The sequence below is a fragment of the Dama dama genome, chromosome X, assembly GCF_033118175.1.
Source record: "Dama dama isolate Ldn47 chromosome X, ASM3311817v1, whole genome shotgun sequence".
Lineage (NCBI taxonomy): Eukaryota > Metazoa > Chordata > Mammalia > Artiodactyla > Cervidae > Dama > Dama dama.
In genome coordinates this window covers 100,577,102-100,599,162 of record NC_083714.1, presented here as the reverse complement: position 1 = coordinate 100,599,162, position 22,061 = coordinate 100,577,102, and the positions used below count along the sequence as shown (strand labels likewise).

At 43.8% G+C, this 22,061-nt stretch overlaps 1 protein-coding gene across 4 annotated transcripts; it reads left to right on the top strand.

Moving 5' to 3' along the window:
• The first annotated feature begins 4,972 nt into the window (after positions 1 to 4,972).
• LOC133051636 (X antigen family member 5-like) lies at positions 4,973 to 21,136 on the top strand. 4 transcript variants are annotated; one of them, XR_009691899.1, is made up of 6 exons: positions 4,973 to 5,770; positions 15,549 to 15,772; positions 16,674 to 16,753; positions 17,228 to 17,366; positions 17,773 to 17,897; positions 21,030 to 21,136. XR_009691899.1 is itself a non-coding variant. In XM_061136212.1 (5 exons), exons 1-5 carry the CDS (start codon positions 5,164 to 5,166, stop codon positions 21,060 to 21,062), a joined length of 420 nt encoding a protein of 139 aa, XP_060992195.1. In that variant the 5' UTR covers positions 4,973 to 5,163; the 3' UTR covers positions 21,063 to 21,136. The 4 variants fall into 4 exon arrangements, 2 of the variants coding, with proteins under 2 accessions (XP_060992195.1, XP_060992194.1); XR_009691900.1 differs by lacking the exon at positions 15,549 to 15,772; XM_061136212.1 differs by lacking the exon at positions 15,549 to 15,772 and having other exon boundaries at positions 4,973 to 5,206.
• Positions 21,137 to 22,061: the final 925 nt, after the last annotated feature.

The following is a 22,061-nucleotide window of genomic DNA, read 5'->3' as shown; positions in this document are numbered from 1 at the left end:
TTCTTCTTGTGTCTCTTCACGTCTGTTTCCCCTTGTACTAGTAGCCCCCTGTCCCTGCACCCACGCGTTCACCTCTCCCACCCCTACCTCCCCCACTCCTACTCTGCTCTCTCTCCCCTGTGCCCCTGTCCTCAGACTCTCCATCCCAAAACACAGCTGAACATCTCACGACTTACCCCAGAAAATACCCATACCATCACCCTTGGATTAAACAATCATGAACATTAGCAGAAAAAATAAGAAACACAATAAACGGGCAATGTTAAAGCTACATAAAAATAAAGCATTACTGATGAATGTCTGGCTACTAATATTTTCATATCTTCATCAGATTCAGATCTTCAGAACTTGATATACGAGAATTAGATTTGATAAACAATGCCAAAAAAGGTAATGCAATGTGGTTCCTTAAATAAGACCTAACAAAATGGGGGCACATGGTGTGTTCACGGGTTGAGAAATTCAATATAATTAGGATGTCAGTAGTCCCCATACACATCCATCAATTTCATACAATTCCAGTCAGAAATTCCAGTAGAACTTTTTCGTACATATAGACTAATTGAGGATAACATTTCTGTGGTAAGGCAAATGAACTAGAATAGCCAAATGACTCTGAAAAGCAACATTAGAGGAGTGACATTAACCTGAAATTTACTTTGCATCTTCAACCAAAAGTTGTAAGCAACTATGTGTCTATGAAGGGATGAATGGATATAGAAAACATGGTGACACCAGTCACAATGGCCATCATCAAAAAGTCTACAAACAACAAATGCTGGTTAGGGTGTGGAGGAAGGGGAACCCTCTTACACAGTGGGTGGGAATGCAAACTGGTATAGCCACTATGGAGAACAGTGTGGGATTCCTTTAAAAACTGGGAATAGACCTGCCATGTGACCCAGCAATCCAACTGCTGGGCATACACCCTGAGGAAACCAGAAGTGAAACAGACACATGGACCCCGATGTTCACCGCAGCACTGTTTACAATAGCTAGGACATGAAAGCAACCTAGATGCCCACTGGCACACGAACGGAGAAGGACGTTGTGGTACATATACAATGGAATATTACTCAACTATAAAAAGGAAGGCACTGGAGTCAGTTCTAATGAGGTGGATAAACCTGGGGCCTATGACACAGAGTGAAGTAATTCAGAAAGAGAAAGAGAAATACTGTATATTAACACTTATATATGGAATTTAGAAAGATGGTACCAATGACCGTACATGGAGGGCAGCAAAGGAGACAGTGTTAAGCTCCAATCATGAAGCAGGGCACTCAAAGCCGGTACTCTGGGCAAACCCAGAGGGATAGAGTTGGGAGGGAGGTGGGAGGGGCGTTCAGGATGGGGGGACGCGTGAATCCCTATGTCCGATTCATGTTGATGTACGACAAAAACATCACAATAATGTAAAGTAATTATCCTCCAATTAAAATAAATTATTTTGAAAAGAGAAATTGGGAGATATACAATAGAATATTATTCAGTCACAAGGAAGAAAATTCTGCCTTTTGCAACAACATGAATGGAATTCAAAGGATTTCTGCTAAGTGAAAAAAGTGAAAGAGAGAAAGACATATATTGTATGTTCTCACTTATATGCAGAATCTAAAAAAGTCAAACTTACAGAAATTTCCAAGAGTCTAGATTGGCGGTTTCCAGGGCCTGCGCAAAATGTTAAATACTGGGTACAAACTTCCAGGTATGAGATGAATAGGTTGCGTGGATCCAATGTATAGCATGGTGAGTATAATTAACAAAACTGTATAATACAGTGAAAGCTAAGAGGGTAGATCTGAGATGTTATTTCCTCAACAGTTTTTAAAAAGGATTATGTGAGGGCACAGAGTGCCAACCCTGCTGTGGTAATCGTTTTGCCAAATATGTGTGTATCAAATCATCACATTGGCATCTTAAACTTACAGGTTATATGTCAATAATACCTCAAGAAAGGTGGAAAAAATAAGAGTCCTTAGTGTGTCCGATGGGAGAGCCCACAAGCTATATTCTGTGTCCCTGTGATATGTCCCCATCATTCTTGAACTTTCCCTTGTTACTGACATGACAAGGTGACCCAGGCTCATTTATCCTTTCCTTCCTCAGCCTGGGAACCCATCATTTAGTGGAGAAAGGTGTTCAGAATCTAGGGTCTGGGGACTGGTGTAATTATAGCCATTGGAATGTTGCTTTTTCCAGTAATTTGGGAATATATGTGTGTACACAATCACACACACAAACACACAGACACACATCTATAGTTACATATCAGTCTAGCCACATATGCACACCTATCGAATACAAGAAGTTTGCATGGAGACCTTTAATCCCAGTAGAATTCTTCAGATTTGTTCTAGTTTACTTCCTTTCCATACTGGAAATTCCCTTTTCCAAAAATGACAGACGTGGCTCTCAGTATTCTTATCTATTTGCTGAGTTGATGAATCCCAATCCATATAAGTGATCCATCCTCCACAAAAGGGTCCTCCTCACAATCTATGCAGAACCATCCCTTGTCCTTGACTTCCACACCTCACTCAACCTTGAATCCATGAAGCAGTTAGCCTCCTTCACACTCAATCCCCAGGGATATCTTTCTTTCCACCTTGGGCTCTGACTCTCCAGGCAGGGATGCTCCTTTACACATATACATGCCTTGCCTGGCCAACACGTAACGGCTTTAGGACTGACTTGCTCAGGCACAAAAAAGGGAAGGGAAAGAAAGGGTAGGGACAGGAAAAGGTGACTATGTCATAATACAGTCAATCAACGTGAACTGGGCCAAACCCAAGCAATGTGATGAAGTCAGTCGTTCTTGCTTTCTTTCTTTCTCAGTGTCCTCCAACTTCCCTTCCTGCCTCTGTCCTTTGCCCCAGGTCCCTTTTCCTTCTTAAGTCCTGCCCTCCATCAAGAGTACGAATGATACGAGGCATGATTCCCACCTTATAACTGATCTCTGCTGCTTGGCTGACATTCAGTGTGACATCCCTGCAGCTGGGACACTCAAACTCTCTCTCTCTCTCTCATGATGGACCAGAAGGTCTCACTCCTAATTTCAGGGATAGGTAGGAGAGAAGGTGCAGGGCACACGTTGGAGCCCTCAGGCCTTCATCTGTGAAATGCGGATGATCACAAATTGTGGGAGAAACAGAGACAGAAGCAACCAGACCCCTTTCGATGAGTGCTACATGCCAAACCCAGTGCATCGCAGGACTCCTTGACATTCAGGAGCACGCCAAGTAGATTTCCATGCCAGGACAGTTGGTTGCATTTGTTGTTCCTTCTGCCTGGAATGCTCTTCTGTTAGATATCCCCCTGGCCTGCTCCCTCACTTCCTCCAGATCTCTGCTTACTTGCCATCTTTCAGGGAGACTTTCCCTCCTTACCTTGAATAATATAATAACATCATACCTACATATACCCTTTCCCCTGATCTAGCATTATCTTTCTTCATAGTGCCTGCCATCTTTGATTATTTACTGACCACCAAGTCTATGAAATGACAGACTTGGTTGGATTTGTCCTGTCCCAAACTCCTCCAAAACTGCTCAGGTCTATGGCAGGTGCTCAGAAAACATTTGCTGAAGGATAGTCTGGAGCCAGGCCCGTTACACACATTGCTAACATGCAAAGGTAGCTTCCAAGATGGGCACTGGCCCCATTGTATTAATTATGGACAAAGTGAGATTCCAGGAGACAACTGATACACTCAACAACACACAGTCAGCATGTCAGGTTCTGGGCCCTAGAATCATATCTGCCAGCTTCCAAACCCTCAGTTCCTGGACAGAGACCTCACAGCCAAGAACATAAGAGGTTTTATTTCTGACACAGAGACTCCAGACAGCCCAGATAGATACCCAGAGACACCAAAAAGAGCTCACTGAATCTCTGCACAGAGAGCACACAACTCGTCTCAGACCGTCAAACACAACTGAGACCATAACCATACACGCTGTGACAAAGACCCTCCAAACAGGCCAAAGTCTTCAAGACAGAAACAAATGAGAACTGCACAGATACTTCACACCATGGAGACTGACTCCCAAACCACTCGGACACTTACCAACCTAATACAAAAACCCTAAACGGAAAGATAACTTTTAATAACTCAAGAACATCATGTAACCTTTAGATAAAGTGCCCAGACAAATGGAAAACCTGCACCCTGTGCACAGATCCCCAAGCAGCTGAGACTTCACACCTTTAGACAAACCCATCCTTAAAGCAGCTCAGAGACATCACAACTTGGGACCAGAATAAAAAACTCAGAGGTCTCACAATCTCGGGTGCACACGCCTACAAAGGGATCTCACACCCAGGGACTGAAAGGCCAGAAAGCTCCAAAAATGCACACCCCGGAATACAGGCACACACATCCTAGGGACTTTGTACTAGGGCTCACAAAATCCACTCAGATCAAATATCCCGTCACTCACGACTCCGCCCAAAGGCTCAAGGAGATCATATGTACCCAAACAGCACCTGTGTTGACACACGTAGCGATACACGAGCCCAGGCTCCCTGACACAGGTTAAGTCTCCAGGGAGAGACAGCTAACTCAGAGACCTCTCCCTGGACATGAATTGCATGCATTTGTGCGAATGACCGAGGGCTGCCACATGCTCCAGACTCGAGCGAGAGCTAAACAAGACCGAAACGCCGTCAGCATGCACAGCCAGCGACTGCGCCAAACCTCGCCACTAACCAGGGCAGCTATTCGACCCATTCCAGAAAAGCAATACAACTCGGAGAAAAACCGTATGCTCTAAAAAGCCGCGAACGGCAACATGCCTCTCGTCCTCAGGTCCAGCTCTGCCATCTCACTCCTGTAACAGCCAGCCAGCCAACTGGAACTGGGCCGGAGACGAAGCAGGGCGGGACTCGCGGGACTTCCGGCGCCTATGCGCGCCCCGGAAGAGCTCATTCCGGCGACCTCGCGGTGACCAATCAATGCCCAGAACGCTTCCTGACGCCAGACCCCAAATTAGCAGCCCAGCTCGCTCCGTAGCCGTCCCCCCTTGGATGTAACCATGTAGAAGCGAAGGGGTGGAATTGGAAAAGAGACGAGGACAGCTGCAGCTTAATACCGGTGTCCACTTGGACTCAGATGCAGCGGGAAGCCGGAATGGAGCGAATGGGGATGGAGCCAGTGGTGCCATGGGTGCCTCCGCTGGGAACTCTGGTCGATGCCCGAGGCGGGGTAAAGGTACTCTCTGTGTTGTCATAGGCCCTCTCGAATGGTGCCTTCCAGAGTGGGTGGTCTTACCGCTACCCCTGCGTGGTACATCCCAGGACCGAACGGTTTCATCTGGCGCGTCCCTTGGTGGTGAGCCTGGGGAACAGCCGATGTAGATGCCGGTGGACCGTTAGAGGATGGATGATCCTCCAAGGGTGGAAGGGCAACGTGAGGATGAAAACCCCGCGGATTGCTGCAATCTTGGACTCGGAAAAATGTCTCCATAAACTGAAGATTACTTCTCTGTAGTGGCCAGTATCATAACAGGAAGCATGGAAAGCATTTTCTGTGTGCTGGGCATTGTTCTTGTTTGTGCTTTCCTGTTTAATACAGAATAGGTCTCAATGGGGAAAGCCAGGCACAGTCCCCCAGCGGGCAGGGGAGAGAAAGCTTTGGACTGGGATCTGAAGGTCTGGGATGGGGAAGGCCTCTGTCGTTGACTGCGAGTAATATGTGAGAAGGACAACAGGACATTCCATTCTGTTCGGAAAGGGGTCAACTCCGAGGGAAGCCAAGGATAGTGCATAGGTGAGATAAAGACCATGGGTTTGTCACCATCTTGTCATCCCTGAATTTGTTCACTAGCAGAATCCTCAGCCTGTCTAGCTATGCCTCTGTCAACAAGTTTAATTTGCTTGTTCATGCCTACATTCAATCATCCTCTCCACAGTTTCTCTCAAGCACAACTATGTGTGTTAGGAAAGAGAAAATCAATCTTGGTTTCATCGAACTTTCATTTTGTTGGGGTCATACAGCCCCAAAAGATAAGTAATTTATGGGGTGTTCATAATTGCTGTGATTAACATTAAACCGGGATAGTGAAATAGAGAGGGGATGATATCTAGAAAGAGTGGCCAGGGAAGTTCCTTCTAAGATTGTGACATTTGAGCAAAAGCCTAGAGGAGATGCCTGTCAGGGCGAAAAGTGTCTCAGACAGAGTTGAGGCCAGTGTAAAAACTGGGGAGTGGAACTCAGTGTAGTGTGTGTGAAAAGAATGTTGAGGGCTATGTGACTGTCACAGCATGACGGAGGGAGAGCCAGGAGATCCGATGAGAGGGGTGATGAGGGGCGGGTCCGCTAGGGCCTCTGGTCATACAGGTGATTTTCACTTGAGTCACAGGAGGGTTCTTACTAGAGAAGCCCCCAGTGTTCTTTCAGACGCCCAGATCACACAATGATTGTTGAGGAGCCCTAGATTCATTTTGGGAAATCCACAGACCCTCTGCAGTTGAACATGCCTTTCCTGGAATCCCCTACACTCAAGTGGAATCCCTTCTACTGCTCCTAGTGGATATCCATGTTGATTGATGATACCCTCAGGACAGAGGAAGGACCCTCACGGTATGAGTGAAGTCACAATGAGTCTCGTAAAGGCAAAGAGGGAGGATGTAGCAGGCACAGAGATGGCAGGGAGAAAGACAAAGATAGAACATTGGACAGGGACAGAGAGACTATCTCTGGCAGCAAAGGATCCCCAATTAGCACCCACCTATGGGCCCCCAGCCCTGCTACTGGGTGAGGTACCTATCTCTACAGGAGAAAAGCAGCTCCCCCTCCCCGCCCCGCCCCCCACCAGGGACTGTCTCTAGGAAATGAGTCAGTTGCCCGAGGCCTGAGTCTAAATCATGCTCCCTTGGCACATATCAGAGTCCTCTGCCCTGATCAAGACATGGAGATGAACCAGTCATGTGGAGGCTCATGCTGTACACAGGGTCCCTCACAAGCTGTCCAGCCCTGACTGCCCTCCTGCTGACCTCAGTGCCAATGAATGCTTTAGTGGGGGAAAGAGAGGCAGGGATCGCTGCATTTGTGGTGGAGCCTCATGCAACTTGGTGAATGTGAGGTTTCTCCCCACCTGCTTGGAGGCTCAGGTCTGCATTTTCCACCAACACGTCCCCAGGGAATGTGCAGATTACATTTAATACGTCAGGTGAGCAGCTGGGTGTATGATGGGGAGACACCGAGATGTATCCTGACATTGAGACAGTCATATGGTCCTTGTGGCCCTGTGCCAATGACCCCTCCCCCACTACCTGGCCAGGGTTCTGCTGAGTCTTCCCTGCCTCCTCCAAGGAGCCCAAGCCTGCATAGAGCTCATGCTCTCCTCATGAGCCGAGACCTTCCATCTGAACTGGGCCTTGAGCTCCCATCTGCAAATGGTGGTCTCTTTGTGCTGGGTTGGGCAGATTGTCTGAGTGAGTGCATGTACACAGTTTTTTCACAGGGCCCCTATCAAGGGTGGTAGTCTTGTCAGGAAGTATTGTTCTCCTCAGTATTGTTACCGTGGGCTCCTGTGTACTGCACATGACTTGCCCTCCCTGAGGATAGGGCCACAAGATTTTATCTCTGTAGGGAGGCATGGTAGAAATCATAGCAAATGTGATATCCCAGGTCTACTTCTAAGACCCATGAGAGTGGGGTCCATCCAGCCTTCCTCTTAAGACTACTGTCATATGCAGATCCATGAACAGCTCAGAGACCCAACCCTCTGGACAAAACCCTCCCAAATAGTTCAGAGACTTCATGCCTGGGACAGAGATCCACAAACAGTTTAGAGAGCACTCATCCTGGAAAGCAACCCAAAACAGCTCAAATACGTCACACTTGAGGACAGAGACCCTAACCATCTTAGACAATTCCAACTCTCAGTTCAGTTCAGTCATTCAGTCGTGTCCAACTCTCTGAGAGCCCGAGGACTGCAGCATTCTAGGCCTCCCTGTCCATCGCCAACTCCCAGAGTTTACACAAACTCATGTCCATTGAGTCGGTGATGCCATCCAAACATCTCATCCTCAGTTGTCCCCTTCTCCTCCCACCTTCAATCTTTCCCAGCATCAGGGTCTTTTCAAATGAGTCAGTTCTTCGAATCAGGTGGCCAAAGTATTGGAGTTTCAGTTTCAGCATCAGTCCTTCCAATGAATATTCACGACGGATTTCCTTTAGGGTGGACTGGTTGGATCTCCTTACAGTCTAAGTGACTCTCAAGAGTCTTCTCCAACACCACAGTTTGAAAGCATCAATTCTTCGGCACTCAGCTTTCTTTATAGTCCACCTCTCACATGCATACATGACTACTGGGAAAACCATTGCCTTGACTAGATGGACCTTTCTTGGCATAGTAATGTCTCTGCTTTTTAATATGCTGTCTAGGTTGATCCTAGTTTTTCTTTCAAAGAGAAAGTGTCTTTTCATTTGATGCCTACAGTCACCATGTGCATTGATTTTGGAGTCCCCCAAAATAAAGTCTGTCACTGTTTCCCCATCTATTTGCCATGAAGGGATGGGACCAGATACCATGATCTTAGTTTTCTGGATGTTGAGTTTTAAGCCACCTTTTTCACTCTCCTGTTTCACTTTCTTCAAAGGACCCTTTAGTTCTTCTTTCCTTTCTCCCATAAGGGTGGTGTCATCTGTATATCTGAGGTTACTGATATTTCTCCTGGCAATCTTGATTCCAGGTTGTGCTTCATCTAGCCCACTATTTCTCATGATGTACTCTGCATCTAAGTTAAATAAGCAGGGTGACAATATACAGCCTTGAGTTACACCTTTTCCTATTTGGAAACTGTCCGTTGTTCCATGTCCAGTTCTGGCTGTTGCTTGCTGACCTGCATACTCATTTCTCAAGAGGCACGTCAGGTGATCTGGTATTCCCATCTCTTTCAGAATTTTCCAGAGTTTGTTGTGGTCCACACAGTCAAAGGCTTTGGCATAGTCATTAAAGCAGAAGGAAGTGTTTTTCTGGAACTCTTTTGCTTTTTCTATCACACAGTCAAAGGCTTTAGAATAGTCATTAAAGCAGATGGAGATATTTTTCTGGAACTCTTTTGCTTTTTGTATGAACCAAGCAATGTTGGACATTTGATCTCTGGTTCCTCTGGCTTTTCTAAATCCACCTTGAACATCTGGCCTCAGGTAAATTCAGATCCTTAAGACAAACAGCATTACTCACAGCCAGTACTACAAGTGTTAATTTGTAACCACTGTGATTGCTGACCTAAAGTGTATTCTGAAGGAATTTACGGTGAAAAACAGTATGAGACACCCTGTGCTTTGGACAAATTTGCCTTTATTTATTTACCGATACCTCAGAAAAATGTTCAGTGACCCTAGATTCTTGCATCTTCCCCACACAGAAAGGCATGAAAATAATGAACTTGTGACATCTGATCTCTGTATTTCACAGCAATCTTTTACTAATACGCAGGCTTCACTGCGTGTACTTCCTAGGCAACAATCATATTGACTTCTCCGCTACCTCCTCCAAGCAGTTTCCTCAGAGCTAACGGAGGAGCTGTGTCCTGGGTTGTAGTTCCCAGAAGACTCCATATCCAACTTAAACTCACAACTCTCCTGTTATATGCTTTTCTTTAAGTAGAATCTACTCTAGCTAACAGCTCTCCTTTAGCTCAGAGGCTTCACCCCTCTCCCCCAGAGCCTACAGCCGGCACCCTGGGACACAGAGCCTCACATCTTTCCCTCTGGGCTGCTGTGTTGGCATTTGCACTGAGTCTCTGTTCAGTCAACCCCAAGGGACAGAGGCCTCGAGTCCTGCAGTCCCTGCAGTCTGCATTCACCAGCATGTCATCCTGAGGAAGGCAGATTCATCCCAGGGGTGGGGATTGCCTGAGAGCTGAGGAGTTCTGAAATTGATTTCCCATGTCTGGGTCCTCAGAATGGACTTAACCCACCCTGGTCACCTCTGGGTGTGTCGACTTTGTATCCTGCCCCACGGGAGGTTCAGAGTGAATCCCAGATCCACAGAACGAGTCCAAGGGACCTTCTCCTCTCTGTCATGTCTCAGCACACACAGTGGGCACCTGAATTCTAGAGATAGGAAAGGTCTTCCCCTCACTGTGCCTATGACAGCTCCCTTACATCCCTCTAGTCATCTGTCATTTTCCAGAGTCCCTCTCCTGGTGACAGCTGCCACAAATCCTCTTTATCCCAAATCCCCACCCTCTCCCCTCACCTTCCACCAGGCCTCCCTCCCACTACAGGAGCCTCTTTAGCCCCTCTCTAGCCCTGCTCACAGGGCCTCTGTTACATCCTCACCGCATTTGTGGCCTCTCACCCAGCACCCTCACTGCCTCAGACGATCCCTGAGGACCTTGCCTGCTCCCCGCATTGTGCAGGACACCTCTCTACTGCCCACACACAGGTGTCTGTCTTAATGTCCTGGTGAGGGCTGAACTGAAAATCTCTCCAGGATCCAGAGAAAATCCAGACCTAGACCAGGCGTCCAAGGCACTTCCCTCAGGGCTGGGGCAAAAGGAAGGGGGTCTCAGAGAGGAAGAGCAGGACTCAAGTTCCTGCAAGGGTGACAGGGTTTTCTTCAAGTGAGATGACACCTTAGAAGTGCTTAGGACACTGAAACTCAGATGACTGATTATCTAAGACTCAGAGATGCACCCACGGATGCCAGCTGACTCCTAGAGTGACCTCAGTTATGCAGCCACTGACTGGGGAAGCATCTCCAGCCTGTTTACTGGGCAGTGAACACTCCTGGAGACTGGGTTCCACTGGTCCTCCAGTGCTCAGGCCCAAGACCCCCACTGTGAACTCTTACCCATCAACCTCAGCACCTGACTGTGTGAGCCCCGGTCTGATCTGGGGTCTCTGTCCCTGTACCCCGTGAGAGCCTGAGCCTGTGTTTTCCACGTGGGCTCCCCAGAGTAGTCTGGGATTCCTTGCCTCCGAATCCCCACAACCAATCACTGCTGCTTGTGTATTCAAATCTGCACGGTGTTGGCATGACCAAAATGGGCCTGGAGTGTCCTCCTGGACATCTGAGAAAGGGGACTGCCCTCGGTCCAGGTTTGAGGCCTGGGTCGCCAGGGTGGCATCCTCCCCATCTGTGTCAAAGGCTACGGTTTGTCACCGTGGGCAGTGGTGGACGGTTTGTCCATCCATGCACAGTACTTGCATTGTTACCAAATGGAACCCTCTCCCCTGTTGTACCTTCTACTTCCTGTGGTTCCATGGGGAGCCATTTTTTCACTCAGTCTTGTTGGTCCTGGGTCGGATCGGACTATTTTCATTTCTAACCATGCTCAGCCTCCCTCCTACACAACTCGTGAACTCCATGATGAGCAAAGGTCTAAGCATCCTGTTCACTGCAGCAGAGTGTCTGCTCCAAGAATGATGTGATGTGGTAGTAAACAAGCTTTCCTTCTCCTGCTTTACTGATGGGCATCAGCTTTACTGACGGACAGCATTTTGGCAGCATCAATGAAAGTGAAAATCCTAAAAAAAAAAGAAAAAAAAAATCCTTACAAAATCCTCATCCTTGTTCATTTACTGTTAACAATCCATTAACTTATTATACCACCTCAGTAGAATAAAGGAAAAAAAAAAACCACATTATCATTTCAGTAGCTACCTAAAAAAGCATTTGACAATATTCAGCATCCGTTCAAAATACAAAGACTCAAACTAGAAGCAGAAGGCAATATTTTGAATGTGATATAAAACTTCTATGAAAATCCCATCGCTATCATCATACTTAGTGATAAAAGGCAGAAGTACTTCCCCTGAAAATCAAGAACTATAGAAGGATAACATCTCTTACCACTTCTATTCCACATGGTTCTGGACAGGGTAATAAAGCAAGGGAAAGAAATAAAATGAATCTACATTGGCAAAGAAGTAAAACTATTCTATTTGCAGATGATGTAATCTTTTGTGGGAGCTCTCAATGACCTTTTATATATTCCCACAGACACAGAGTCTGTCTAGTTGATCGTGTGGATTAAATCTGCAGCTTGTGCAGCTGGTGGGAGGGTTTTGAGTCTTCTTCCTTAGTCACACTGCCCTTGGGTTTCAATTGTGGTTTTATTTCCACCTCTGGATGTGGGCGGTCCACTGGGGTTTGCTCCTGAGGCTGCCTTGGAGGACTTGGGTTTGCCCCTGTGAGGGCCAGATGTGGAGGTGGTGCAGCTGCTTGAGTCACAGGGGTTGTGGCAACATCAGGTACTCAGGGGAGTTGGCGGCTAGGGCAGCAGGAAGTATAGTGCTCTAGAAGGGTATGGCAACCAGTATTGGCCAATACACTCCAGTATTCTTGCCTGGAGAACCCCTCTCCCTGACAGAGAAGCCTGGCAAGCCACAGTCCACAGGGTCGCAAAGAGTCGGACACTACCAACGTGACCCTGCATGCATAGACATAAGACTTTTTTTGTCTGTGGCAGCTCTGCCCCAGTGTGAGTTGAGCGTGAACATTGCACAGCAGCTTGGCGTGTGGGGACCCTGGCGGTGCCAAGTGTGCAGGGACATGGACTGCCTCCGCCACAGGAGTTATGGCCCTATCAGAGTCTTTTTTTGAGGCTCTTGGAGCTGGTGTGAGAAGGCCTCTTTGGCCTTTTTTCTCCATAGCTCCGCCCATTCAGGCACTTAGAGGGCTTCCTTACCTGGGATCCTTCTCTGTTGTTCGAGCATCAGGCACTTAAAGAGGTACCGTGGATGGGGTCCTACGCTGTAGTTTGGTGCATCAGTCACTTAAGGAAGCACCCTGGGTGTAGTGCTACTCTGTAGTTCAGTGCGTCATGCATTTGATGGGCCAGCCTCTCTATTGTTCAGGGGCCAGTGCTGGCATGTGGTGTTCGAGAGGCAATGGTGATGGCTCCACGCCCTACACATGACTCAGCAGTATCACCTTACTTCCATGGCTGCCCGATTTTCCTCCACAGTTATTTCCCACCAGTCTCCTCCCTTACATCCCCTCCATCAGTCTCTCTGCAGTCAACAGCAGCCCTTGCCCTGGGATTGTTCCACAATCCCTAAACTCCACCTGCCAGCCACTGCACCATCGAGGGTATGTATGGCTGTGGCAAGGATGTCTGATTCGCACTCCATTTAGGGTGCCAGAGATGAGCTGTTTCACTCTCAGCCTGAAATGTTTCTCCTCTGACTCAGACAATTGCCCCATCTGGGGATTGAACCCTTGCTTCAGTTCCCCCACTGACCAAGGGCAAGTCCAGCCCTACTAACACTCCCGTTTTTTCTCCCTAGTTGCCTCATCGTACCGAGGTTTGTGTGGGTCTATATATTCTTTTCCACTGGTCAGGTGCTGCTATCTGTGCTCGGCTGGTGTTCTGCATGCACTTCTGTGTCTGAAGGTATATTCCTGATGTATCCTTGGAGAGAGATGTATTCCCCATCCAGCTACTCCTCCACCATCTTATCGATCCATGATATAATCTTGTGTATAAAAAATCATGAAGAACCACCCTCTCCCCACAGAAACTGTTAGCCCTAATATAGGGGCTCGACAGGTTTATAGAATACAAGTTCATATACAAAGAGCAAATAGATTTCTATACACGTTCAGGACTTGTAGAATACAAATTACAAAATATTGCTGAGTGAAATGAAAGACAGTCTAGATGAGTGGAAATTTTACTTCAGTTCAGTCGCTCAGTTGTGTCTGACTCTTTGGGATCCCATGGACTGCCGCATGCCAGTCTTCCCTGTCCATCACCAACTCCCAGAGCTTGCTCAGAGTTTTACGGACTTTGCAGATCACATTTGTGGATTGGAAGACTCACTATTGTGTTAAGATGGCAGTACTCCCCTAATAGAGGCCTATCAAAGTTCAAACTGCTCTTTTCCCCTGGAAATCAACAAACTGATCCTAGAATTGTAAGAATTAAAAGTGTTCTGGGATAGCCAAAACAGTGTGGAGAATGAACAAGTAGTTATACTTCCCAATTTCAAAACCCACTTCAAACCTACAATAATCAAGACATTATGGTACTGACATAATGATTGTATATAGACACATAATGGAATGGAGAGTCAAGAAACAAGCCCATATCTCTGTGGTCAGTTGATTATTTTGAGGGGTGTAGAGGCCATTCAATAGCAAAGAAAAATGTTTGAACAAATCGTCTTGGAATAACTGGATGTTCACATGCAAAAGAATCAATTTCAACCTATACCTCACACTGTATATAACAATTAACTGAAAATTGATAAAACACCTAAATATAAGAGCTAAAACTATAAAGTACTCAGAAGAAAACAGAGATGTAAATGTGAATCTTGGATTAGGCAATGATTTCCTAGGTATGATACAAAAAGCACAAGCACAAAAGGAAACAAAAATAGGCAATTTGGAATCATCAAAATTAAAACTTGTATCCTTCAAATGATACTATCAAGAATGTGAGATATCTAGGGCACCTACTGAATGCTGGCAGGGAGCCTTGAAACCCAGGCGGACCAGAGGAACACCAGAGCAACCCTGTATGATGTGTGGGTGGGGAGCGAGGGGGGAGGAGTTGTGGAGGCTAGTTGGGGTGCGTGTTCCTGAGGGTCAACTAGGGGAGGACAGGTTTTCCTGCACCTGCAGAGTGGGGATGGGGAGAGACCCTTGGGTTCAAAAATGCTCCCTTGGGCTATTTGCCATCAGACTCCTTCCTCCACTCCTATACACTGGCAACCACAGATATATTTCTGTGCCTATACTTGTGCCTTTTCCAGCAATCCATTGACATGAAATCATATAATATAGCTTACTGTGTCTGACATCTCTCATTGGCACAGCTGAGATGCATCCTTGCTGTTACATGCATTAGTAGTTCCTTTTTACGTGACTGTGTAGTATTATTTTGTATGAGTATACGCTTTTGTTTTTCTTTCATCTGTATACCAGTTGTTGAATAGTTGGGCTGTTTCTAAGTTTGGCTATTAGGAGTACATGAGTAGAATATTTGAGTAAAGGTCCTTGTGTGAGCATGTTTTCCTTTCTCTTGGGTAAAATTAAAACTCCTAGTAAGTATGAAAATTCCCACTATATAGAATAAGAAGAAGAATGTGCTACTGGAGAAGAGTGAAGAACTAGCTACAGAAGGAATGAAAAGGCTAAGCCAAAGTGGAACCAACACCCAGTTGTGGATGTGTCTGGTGGTGAAAGTAAAGTCTGATGCTAAAAGAACAATATTGTATAGGAACCAGAGGTATATTCAGAGAAATCAGTTACCAGTTCAGAGATTTAAATGTGCAGTGCTCCAAGCAAAAAATGGCAACAGAGGTATGGATTTATGTATTTATTCCATGGAAATCAGTAAAGCCATTGCAAGCATGATGGAAAACCCAGAAGCAGAGAAAGAAATGGTTCATCAAAGCATGTTTAAAAATAGGTATTAAAAACCTTAATATCTATTTCTGTCATGAGTGTCTTCCTGAGACACATTCTCCACTAAGGTAACCTGGGACTACCTATCACCACAGTTTGTGGATGCATAAGCTAGACTGCCCTGGAAGGAAAAACATATAGTCTTCAAGCCCTTTTCTCATCCTCCAGAGACCCTGCGGTTCCAGGACTCTACCTCAGTGGCGGGAAAACCTCAACCTGCACTGCACACGCCCAACTCAGGGAGCATGCGCAGTGCGTGCGCACGCGCCTCTTTCTGCGCATGCGCCTTAGTGCGCATACGCCTTCCTGAGCGCATTCTGTGAGAACCGTTGGGCCTGAGCCGGGTGTGTTTATTCAGTTCCGGTTCATTCTCACTACTTGAGACTCACCCGGTAGGTTCACAAATCTGTCCTGTCTGGAGTTTAAGTGTGCGTGCGTGTCAGCGGGAGCCAGCGAGCTTCACGCGGGTCGGGCAGTGCCATCTGCGGCCTTTGAGGAGGAAGGCCCTCGAGGTCATCATCTTCCTCCTCACAGGTGTCGCGGAGCCCTGGATCTTGTCCTGGTGGCTGGAGAGGAAGGGCAGTGGGCAGAGGAGGGCAGGGGTTCAGATGACAGTGGGGGGAGACTTGGGGGTACTGTTTGAGACATCTGGCTCATTGGAGCCCTGGAAGTAATGACAGAGCACAGAATCTGTGGCCGGGAGTGGGACCTGGGCAGGGGGCAGTGTGGGCGATTAAGGAAAGGCCTAGAAACAGGACCGCAGTGGGTTTGTGACCCTATCACGAGTTTTGTGGTAAGGTGCCAAGAGAGAAGTGGACAGGTATGCTCTGTATGCAGACCCAGCTCAGCCACAGACGCTGAGAAAATCGCCATAGTCAGGCTGTAAAGACTAACCCATTCTTCCTGTTCCCACTGATTTTCAAGGGAGGTGGGGAAAATAGGTCTGGGGAATCGGAGTGTGAAAAGAGCAATAGCCCTGAAGTTTTAAATTACTAGCAGTATTTCACTAAATATCTTCATGATGGAGAATTCTGTTGTGAAATCAAACTTCCTCACAACAATTCTCTGTCTTCTTGTGTACCTTAAGGCGATTTCTCTGCCAGCTTAGCGAAGATACACATGGCTTTGCAAGCAACTGTATTTGGTGTCATTGGAATGCATGTACACCCATACTTTCTTTTGAAGGTATTTTCACAGTTTTAAAACATAGGAAGTCAACATGTGGTCATAAAAGTGATCAAATATAGCTGTACTCTTAAATACATTTTCTAAATCACAATATTCTACTTTCAGGGAGAAATATGAGTGGGCAAGTGGCATCAACATTGGGACCTACAGGTCAAGATTCTTCCCAGCTGGATGAACCTGTGGTTGTGAGTACCTTAGCATTTGATATTTTCTATTAGCACAAATATACTTTTGAGAAAATGATGTTAAGTAATGCAGATGCAGTGATAAAGGTCTTCCATGCTGATAAAGGGTGACAGTTTGTCTTAGGAAGGAACACTGATCCAGACATATTACAGTCTGGCATTGCCTGGATGAGTATACTGTGAAATTCCCTGGAAATGTGCCCAGTGACTCCCTCCTCCTGCTTATTAACAACAGATTGCACACTTCCATCCCAGCATAGATTTAAATAGCTTCCAAAGTCTTTCTGGGTAACTCTTATGGGAGCTAACTCTTCTCTGTGGGAAGAGTAACTTTATTAAAAGTAAGTACATAGAATTGTGTTGGGAAAACGTTGTTAGGTTTACTTATGATTAGATATATCTGTGTATTATGTATATTTATGCTGTTAGATGTGTTAACAACAAAAAGTTTGATTTGCATGCACACTCTCCTAGGACCAGCAGCCCAGTGTTGAGCAACCTGAACAAGAGGAAGCACCAGCTGAGATTCAGGATATCACACCTGGAAAGGAGGAAGTCAGTGGAGAGGATCCAGTGAATCATGGTGAAGAGAAGGAGAAGGATGCCCCTGGAGGTAAAGTGTATGTGTGCATCATGTCTTAAGGCATAACCAGTAAGAGGAGGAAAGGAAACATTAGAAAAGGACTTCAGACAGTTCCTAAAAAACTGAGGAGAGTATAGTTTGCAGGTTAGTGTGGTCGCTCAAATGTTACCTTGTTTACATGACAAAGAGAAGGGGACAACTGAGTTGTCTGAGGACAGCCCTGGGAAAGGAAAATGGTTATAACATCTGGAAAATTCTGCTTTCCTTTTTCTCCAGCAAAACATTCCTGGAATAATGCTCCTGAAGTTCTTATTCATCACATTTTTACCAAACTAGCCTAAGGCTTTTAATGCATAACACTGAGGGGATCAATATTATCATTCCCTTGTTTATATTGTATGCTTTACAGCTGAATTCATACTTTTTTTTTTTAAAGATTCTGACCTGGAAACTGATCTCCAGGAATTGGCTGTGGCAAAGACTGGGGGTCAAGGCGGAGATGGTCCTGATGTCAAGGAGGAGATTGCATCAAATACAGAGACTGTTGAAATGCCAGAGGAGGTATGTCATCCATTCAGAAAGTAATTTATATGGTTTCTGTTTTTCAGAATATTATATCTTTAATAATATAGAGGGAAAATTACTATTATTTTAATAACAGAGTTCACATATTCTTTGAAAGATAGTTCAGACCCCAGATGCCTGAGTGCCTGACTTACAGACTTGAAAATAAAGAAACAGACAGGAACAAAGCCATATTGAATTGAAAATAGGAAACCGTTTCCTTCTCTTGAGTATAAGTACTTTAACCAATAGCTAATAATTTTCAGGTTCTTTTATAATTTCTGCTTGTAACAAATATGGAATGCATTTGTCATAAATATCAGTTTATATGAAATATGCTCAGGTATTCATGTAGGTTCTAGTACCAGCTTAAACATAATGTGTGTGATTCTGTGAAATCCCTTAACTTCTAAACTCAACTTTACTCATGTAAGTTGTGAATTCAGAACAGATACACTAAAGTGCTCATTGTTCAATGCTAATTTTTGCATTCTCTGGTTCCCTTCGATGGCATGCATACAAGAATACTCTGTTTTCCATGATTTATTTATCATAAAATAGCATCTTGAGTCAAATTATAACAGGGGAATTGAGATTTCATTTTCTGGGGAACACATGTACACCTGTGGCTGATTCATGTCGATGTATGGCAAAAACCACAACAATATTGTAAAGTCATTAGCCTCCAATTAAAATAAATAAATAAACTTTTCTTTAAAAAAGAAAATGAGCCAACATTCTGCTTGATGTTTGTTAAATTCTCTCAAATTCTGAATTCTCTAGCTCTTAAAAAGCAGTTGCATTTTAAATCCTTTCCCCAGTGAAGCATGAAATGACTGAACAATGAAATGGCCAAAGATAGTCTAGTTTCCTGTGTCTGTGGCTGATCAAGTTGAGAGAGTGCATGTAGTCAGTGGTATTCAAGGCAGGTGTGAGTAAGATACACATGCTAAGCACACTACCTGCCCCCACGTTTGGTCTGTTTTTTTTGTTTTTTTGAGGGGGTTGCTTATTTTGGAGAAGGAAATGGCAACCCTCTCCAGTATTCTTGCCTGGAGAATCCATGGAAGGATGAACCTGGAAGGGACAATCCATGGGGTCACAAAGAGTCAGACACGACTGAGCGACTCCACTTCACTTTGCTTATTTTAATTGGAGGAGAATTACTTTGCAATACTATGATGGTTTTTGCTGATGGTTTTTGCCATACATCCCACTGTCACTCATAAAGAACTAATAAAAATCTGAGCCTCATGATAAAATCATCTCTAACCATATCAAATATGTTATTTTTCCTCTTTGATGCATCAGTTTAAAAGTTTTGAAGGTCAAAGTCCATAACTCTAGTTCTTCCCACGTAATCAACTTAGTATCTTTCACATACGCGTTTTCCAAATTGTTGACAATTAATTGCATGATTCCGATTTTAAAGGAAGAACTTCATAGTTAGGGAAGAATTTACTGTGTATTAGCCTCCTAAACATTTTCGCTTTACATTTTTGTTGCATTCCATTAGGACATTTAGACGAAAATAGCACTTCCAGACTACCTCCAAGTAACTACAGAACATGATTAAAATGTTCTCATAGAAAAATCTTCGCCCTAAATATGTGTGGTACTTGAAAAGACCAATACATAAATTACAAAGTACATAAATATAAAATCCTACATCCAATATAAAAGGTAAGAAAAAGAGGAACAGAGTGAACCGAAGGGAAAAAGAAAAAGATACTTAATAAAAGACAGGTATCAATTGTTAGGAACAGGAAAATAAATTCAACTAATAAATAAAGACAGTGTGCTAGTTTACATAGTTTTTAACATGTATATATACATTTTTTAAAATATTCTTTTCCGTTGTGATTTATCACAGGAGATTGGACATAGTTCCCTGTGTGGTATAGTAGGACCTTGTTTATCCATTCTGAGTGTAATAGTTTTTATCTACCAACCCCAAATTCCCAGTCCATTCCTCTCAGTTTACATAACTGTGAAGAAAATGGACAAAGCCCAAGTACACATAATAAGAAATATGAACAAGACACTTAACAGTATATTACAAAACTAAAACAGTATAATCTGCAATTCAGATATTTTCAGAATATTGATGAAATGGCTAATAGGAGAGAAAAACAAATATTTAACATACCCCACAGTAACTAAATAACTAAACATCACAGATACCTTGGATGAACTTTTGAAATTGGTCAGAGTTGTCTCTCACAAACCATTATCCTTTAGAAACAAGGAAAAATATCTGCTTTTCCAGACTTTTTTTCTGTCTTCCTACTTGCTTTTCTGTCTCACGCATACTCCCTCTTGCTCTCCCTTTTCTTCTCTTCTCTCCTTTTTTTCTTTCTTTTTTTGGTGTGGCTGTGAGAAACAGTCCTATTTCTGCTTCACATTTTGATGTCACCATGTCGCCAGAGATAGTAATGACTTAAAATTAGTGTCACCATCTAATCTATTATACCAACTGGAATGCTTTCCAGGGTGAAAAGAAACATTTAGAATTATGTGAGAGCCACAAGGAAAGCGGGGGCAAATGTTGAACCAACTTAAAACAACCATATCAGGGATAAACTAAAACAAATGAAAATTTCTATACTTTTCCACAGTAGAGAAGAAACAAATGTAATACTGGCCTTTTTATTTACTTCACTTAAGCAGTAACAGAGGTAACAACTATTTAGCTATCCTATATTCACAATATTATTTCAAATCAATACATGTAAATGATACTTTGGGGGGATGTTTTTGTTTCATTTTTTGTGTATTTTGTTTCCCTTAGGTTGTTGTTTGTTGTTAGATATTTTACTGAATGTGTACACAGTTTTGCCTTCTACTGAAAACTACATTCTGATAGGTTCCATTGATTTATTTGTTCTGAACTCAGTGTCCTTGTTTTCTTGTATAACTAGGAAGAGTAGTGTGTTTTTAAAATACTCATCATGTGCCTGAAAAGTCTTTAAAATTTCTAGAGAGGATGAACTGAATGTACGCCAAAGGGTTGCCCTTAGTGTTCTTGCTTTAGTCCATTTTATAAAAGTACAACTGCAGTGAACTTTGTATACCTCTCCTCTCATAGAAATAAAGTTCTGCTAAGTAAGTTTAATGTTTATATTATAGGTGAAGGGGAACCATTTGCTTGAAAGAAGATAAACTGAAACCATCTATGCTGTTCTTATGCTGTTTATTTGACTGTTAAAGTTCTGTCAATAAAGTTTCATTTTCTACTTGCACCTTTTTTGTTAACTTTTCCCTGGGTATTTAATGTTATTGAAACTTCATGGTTTGTGATTTTTATTGTCTAGTTGAGGATGTATGTAGAGATAGAATATTTGTATATAGACTTTCTGTCCACCAATTCCTCTAACTATGCATATTAATTCCACAAATTTAGATCTAGATTGTTTTTGCTTTTCAAAATATACTATTATATTTGATATCAACAATTTCTACTGGCTTAAACTTTAAACCTTTCCTCATTTTGCAGCATTGAACAAACCTAGCCAGAATAGTCTTGACTAAAACAGGTGATAATCGGCATTTTTCCTGATAGGAAATGAAAAATCTTCTCCATTTCAACCTGTTTACATTGCTTTTTTGTAGATATACTTTATCAGAGTAAGTTCCATTCTATTCCTAGTTTGCTAGGAATATAGATTAATGTATAATTAAATATAGATTAATTTTCATCAAACACTTACAATGCATCAATTGTGATGATCACAGAATTGTTTTCCTTCCATTTTTCTATTACTGTGGCGAATTGCATTGGTAACCTTATACATGTAAACCACTCTTGCACTTCTGGGGTTAACAAAATTTGGTCATAACATATTCTTAGGTGTAATCTACATGTTAATACAGACACATACATATATATATACACCACACATAAAAAATTCATAAAAGCCTTTGGTCTTCTCTTGAATATATGGGTTTACAAAATGTGCCACCCAGATCTCATATGGTCCCTGATGAAATCATTGACAGAGAAACATTTTTTAATACTTAATAAACTTGTATTGTCCTACAGAGAAATGAAATGCCAAAGCCATTTTTAAAGGTTCTAGGGAGACAGAGAATAAAAACTGCTTGTCAAATTCCATGGCAAATGCCACAACGTATCTTTCACACTCTTCTGACTTGCCTTCC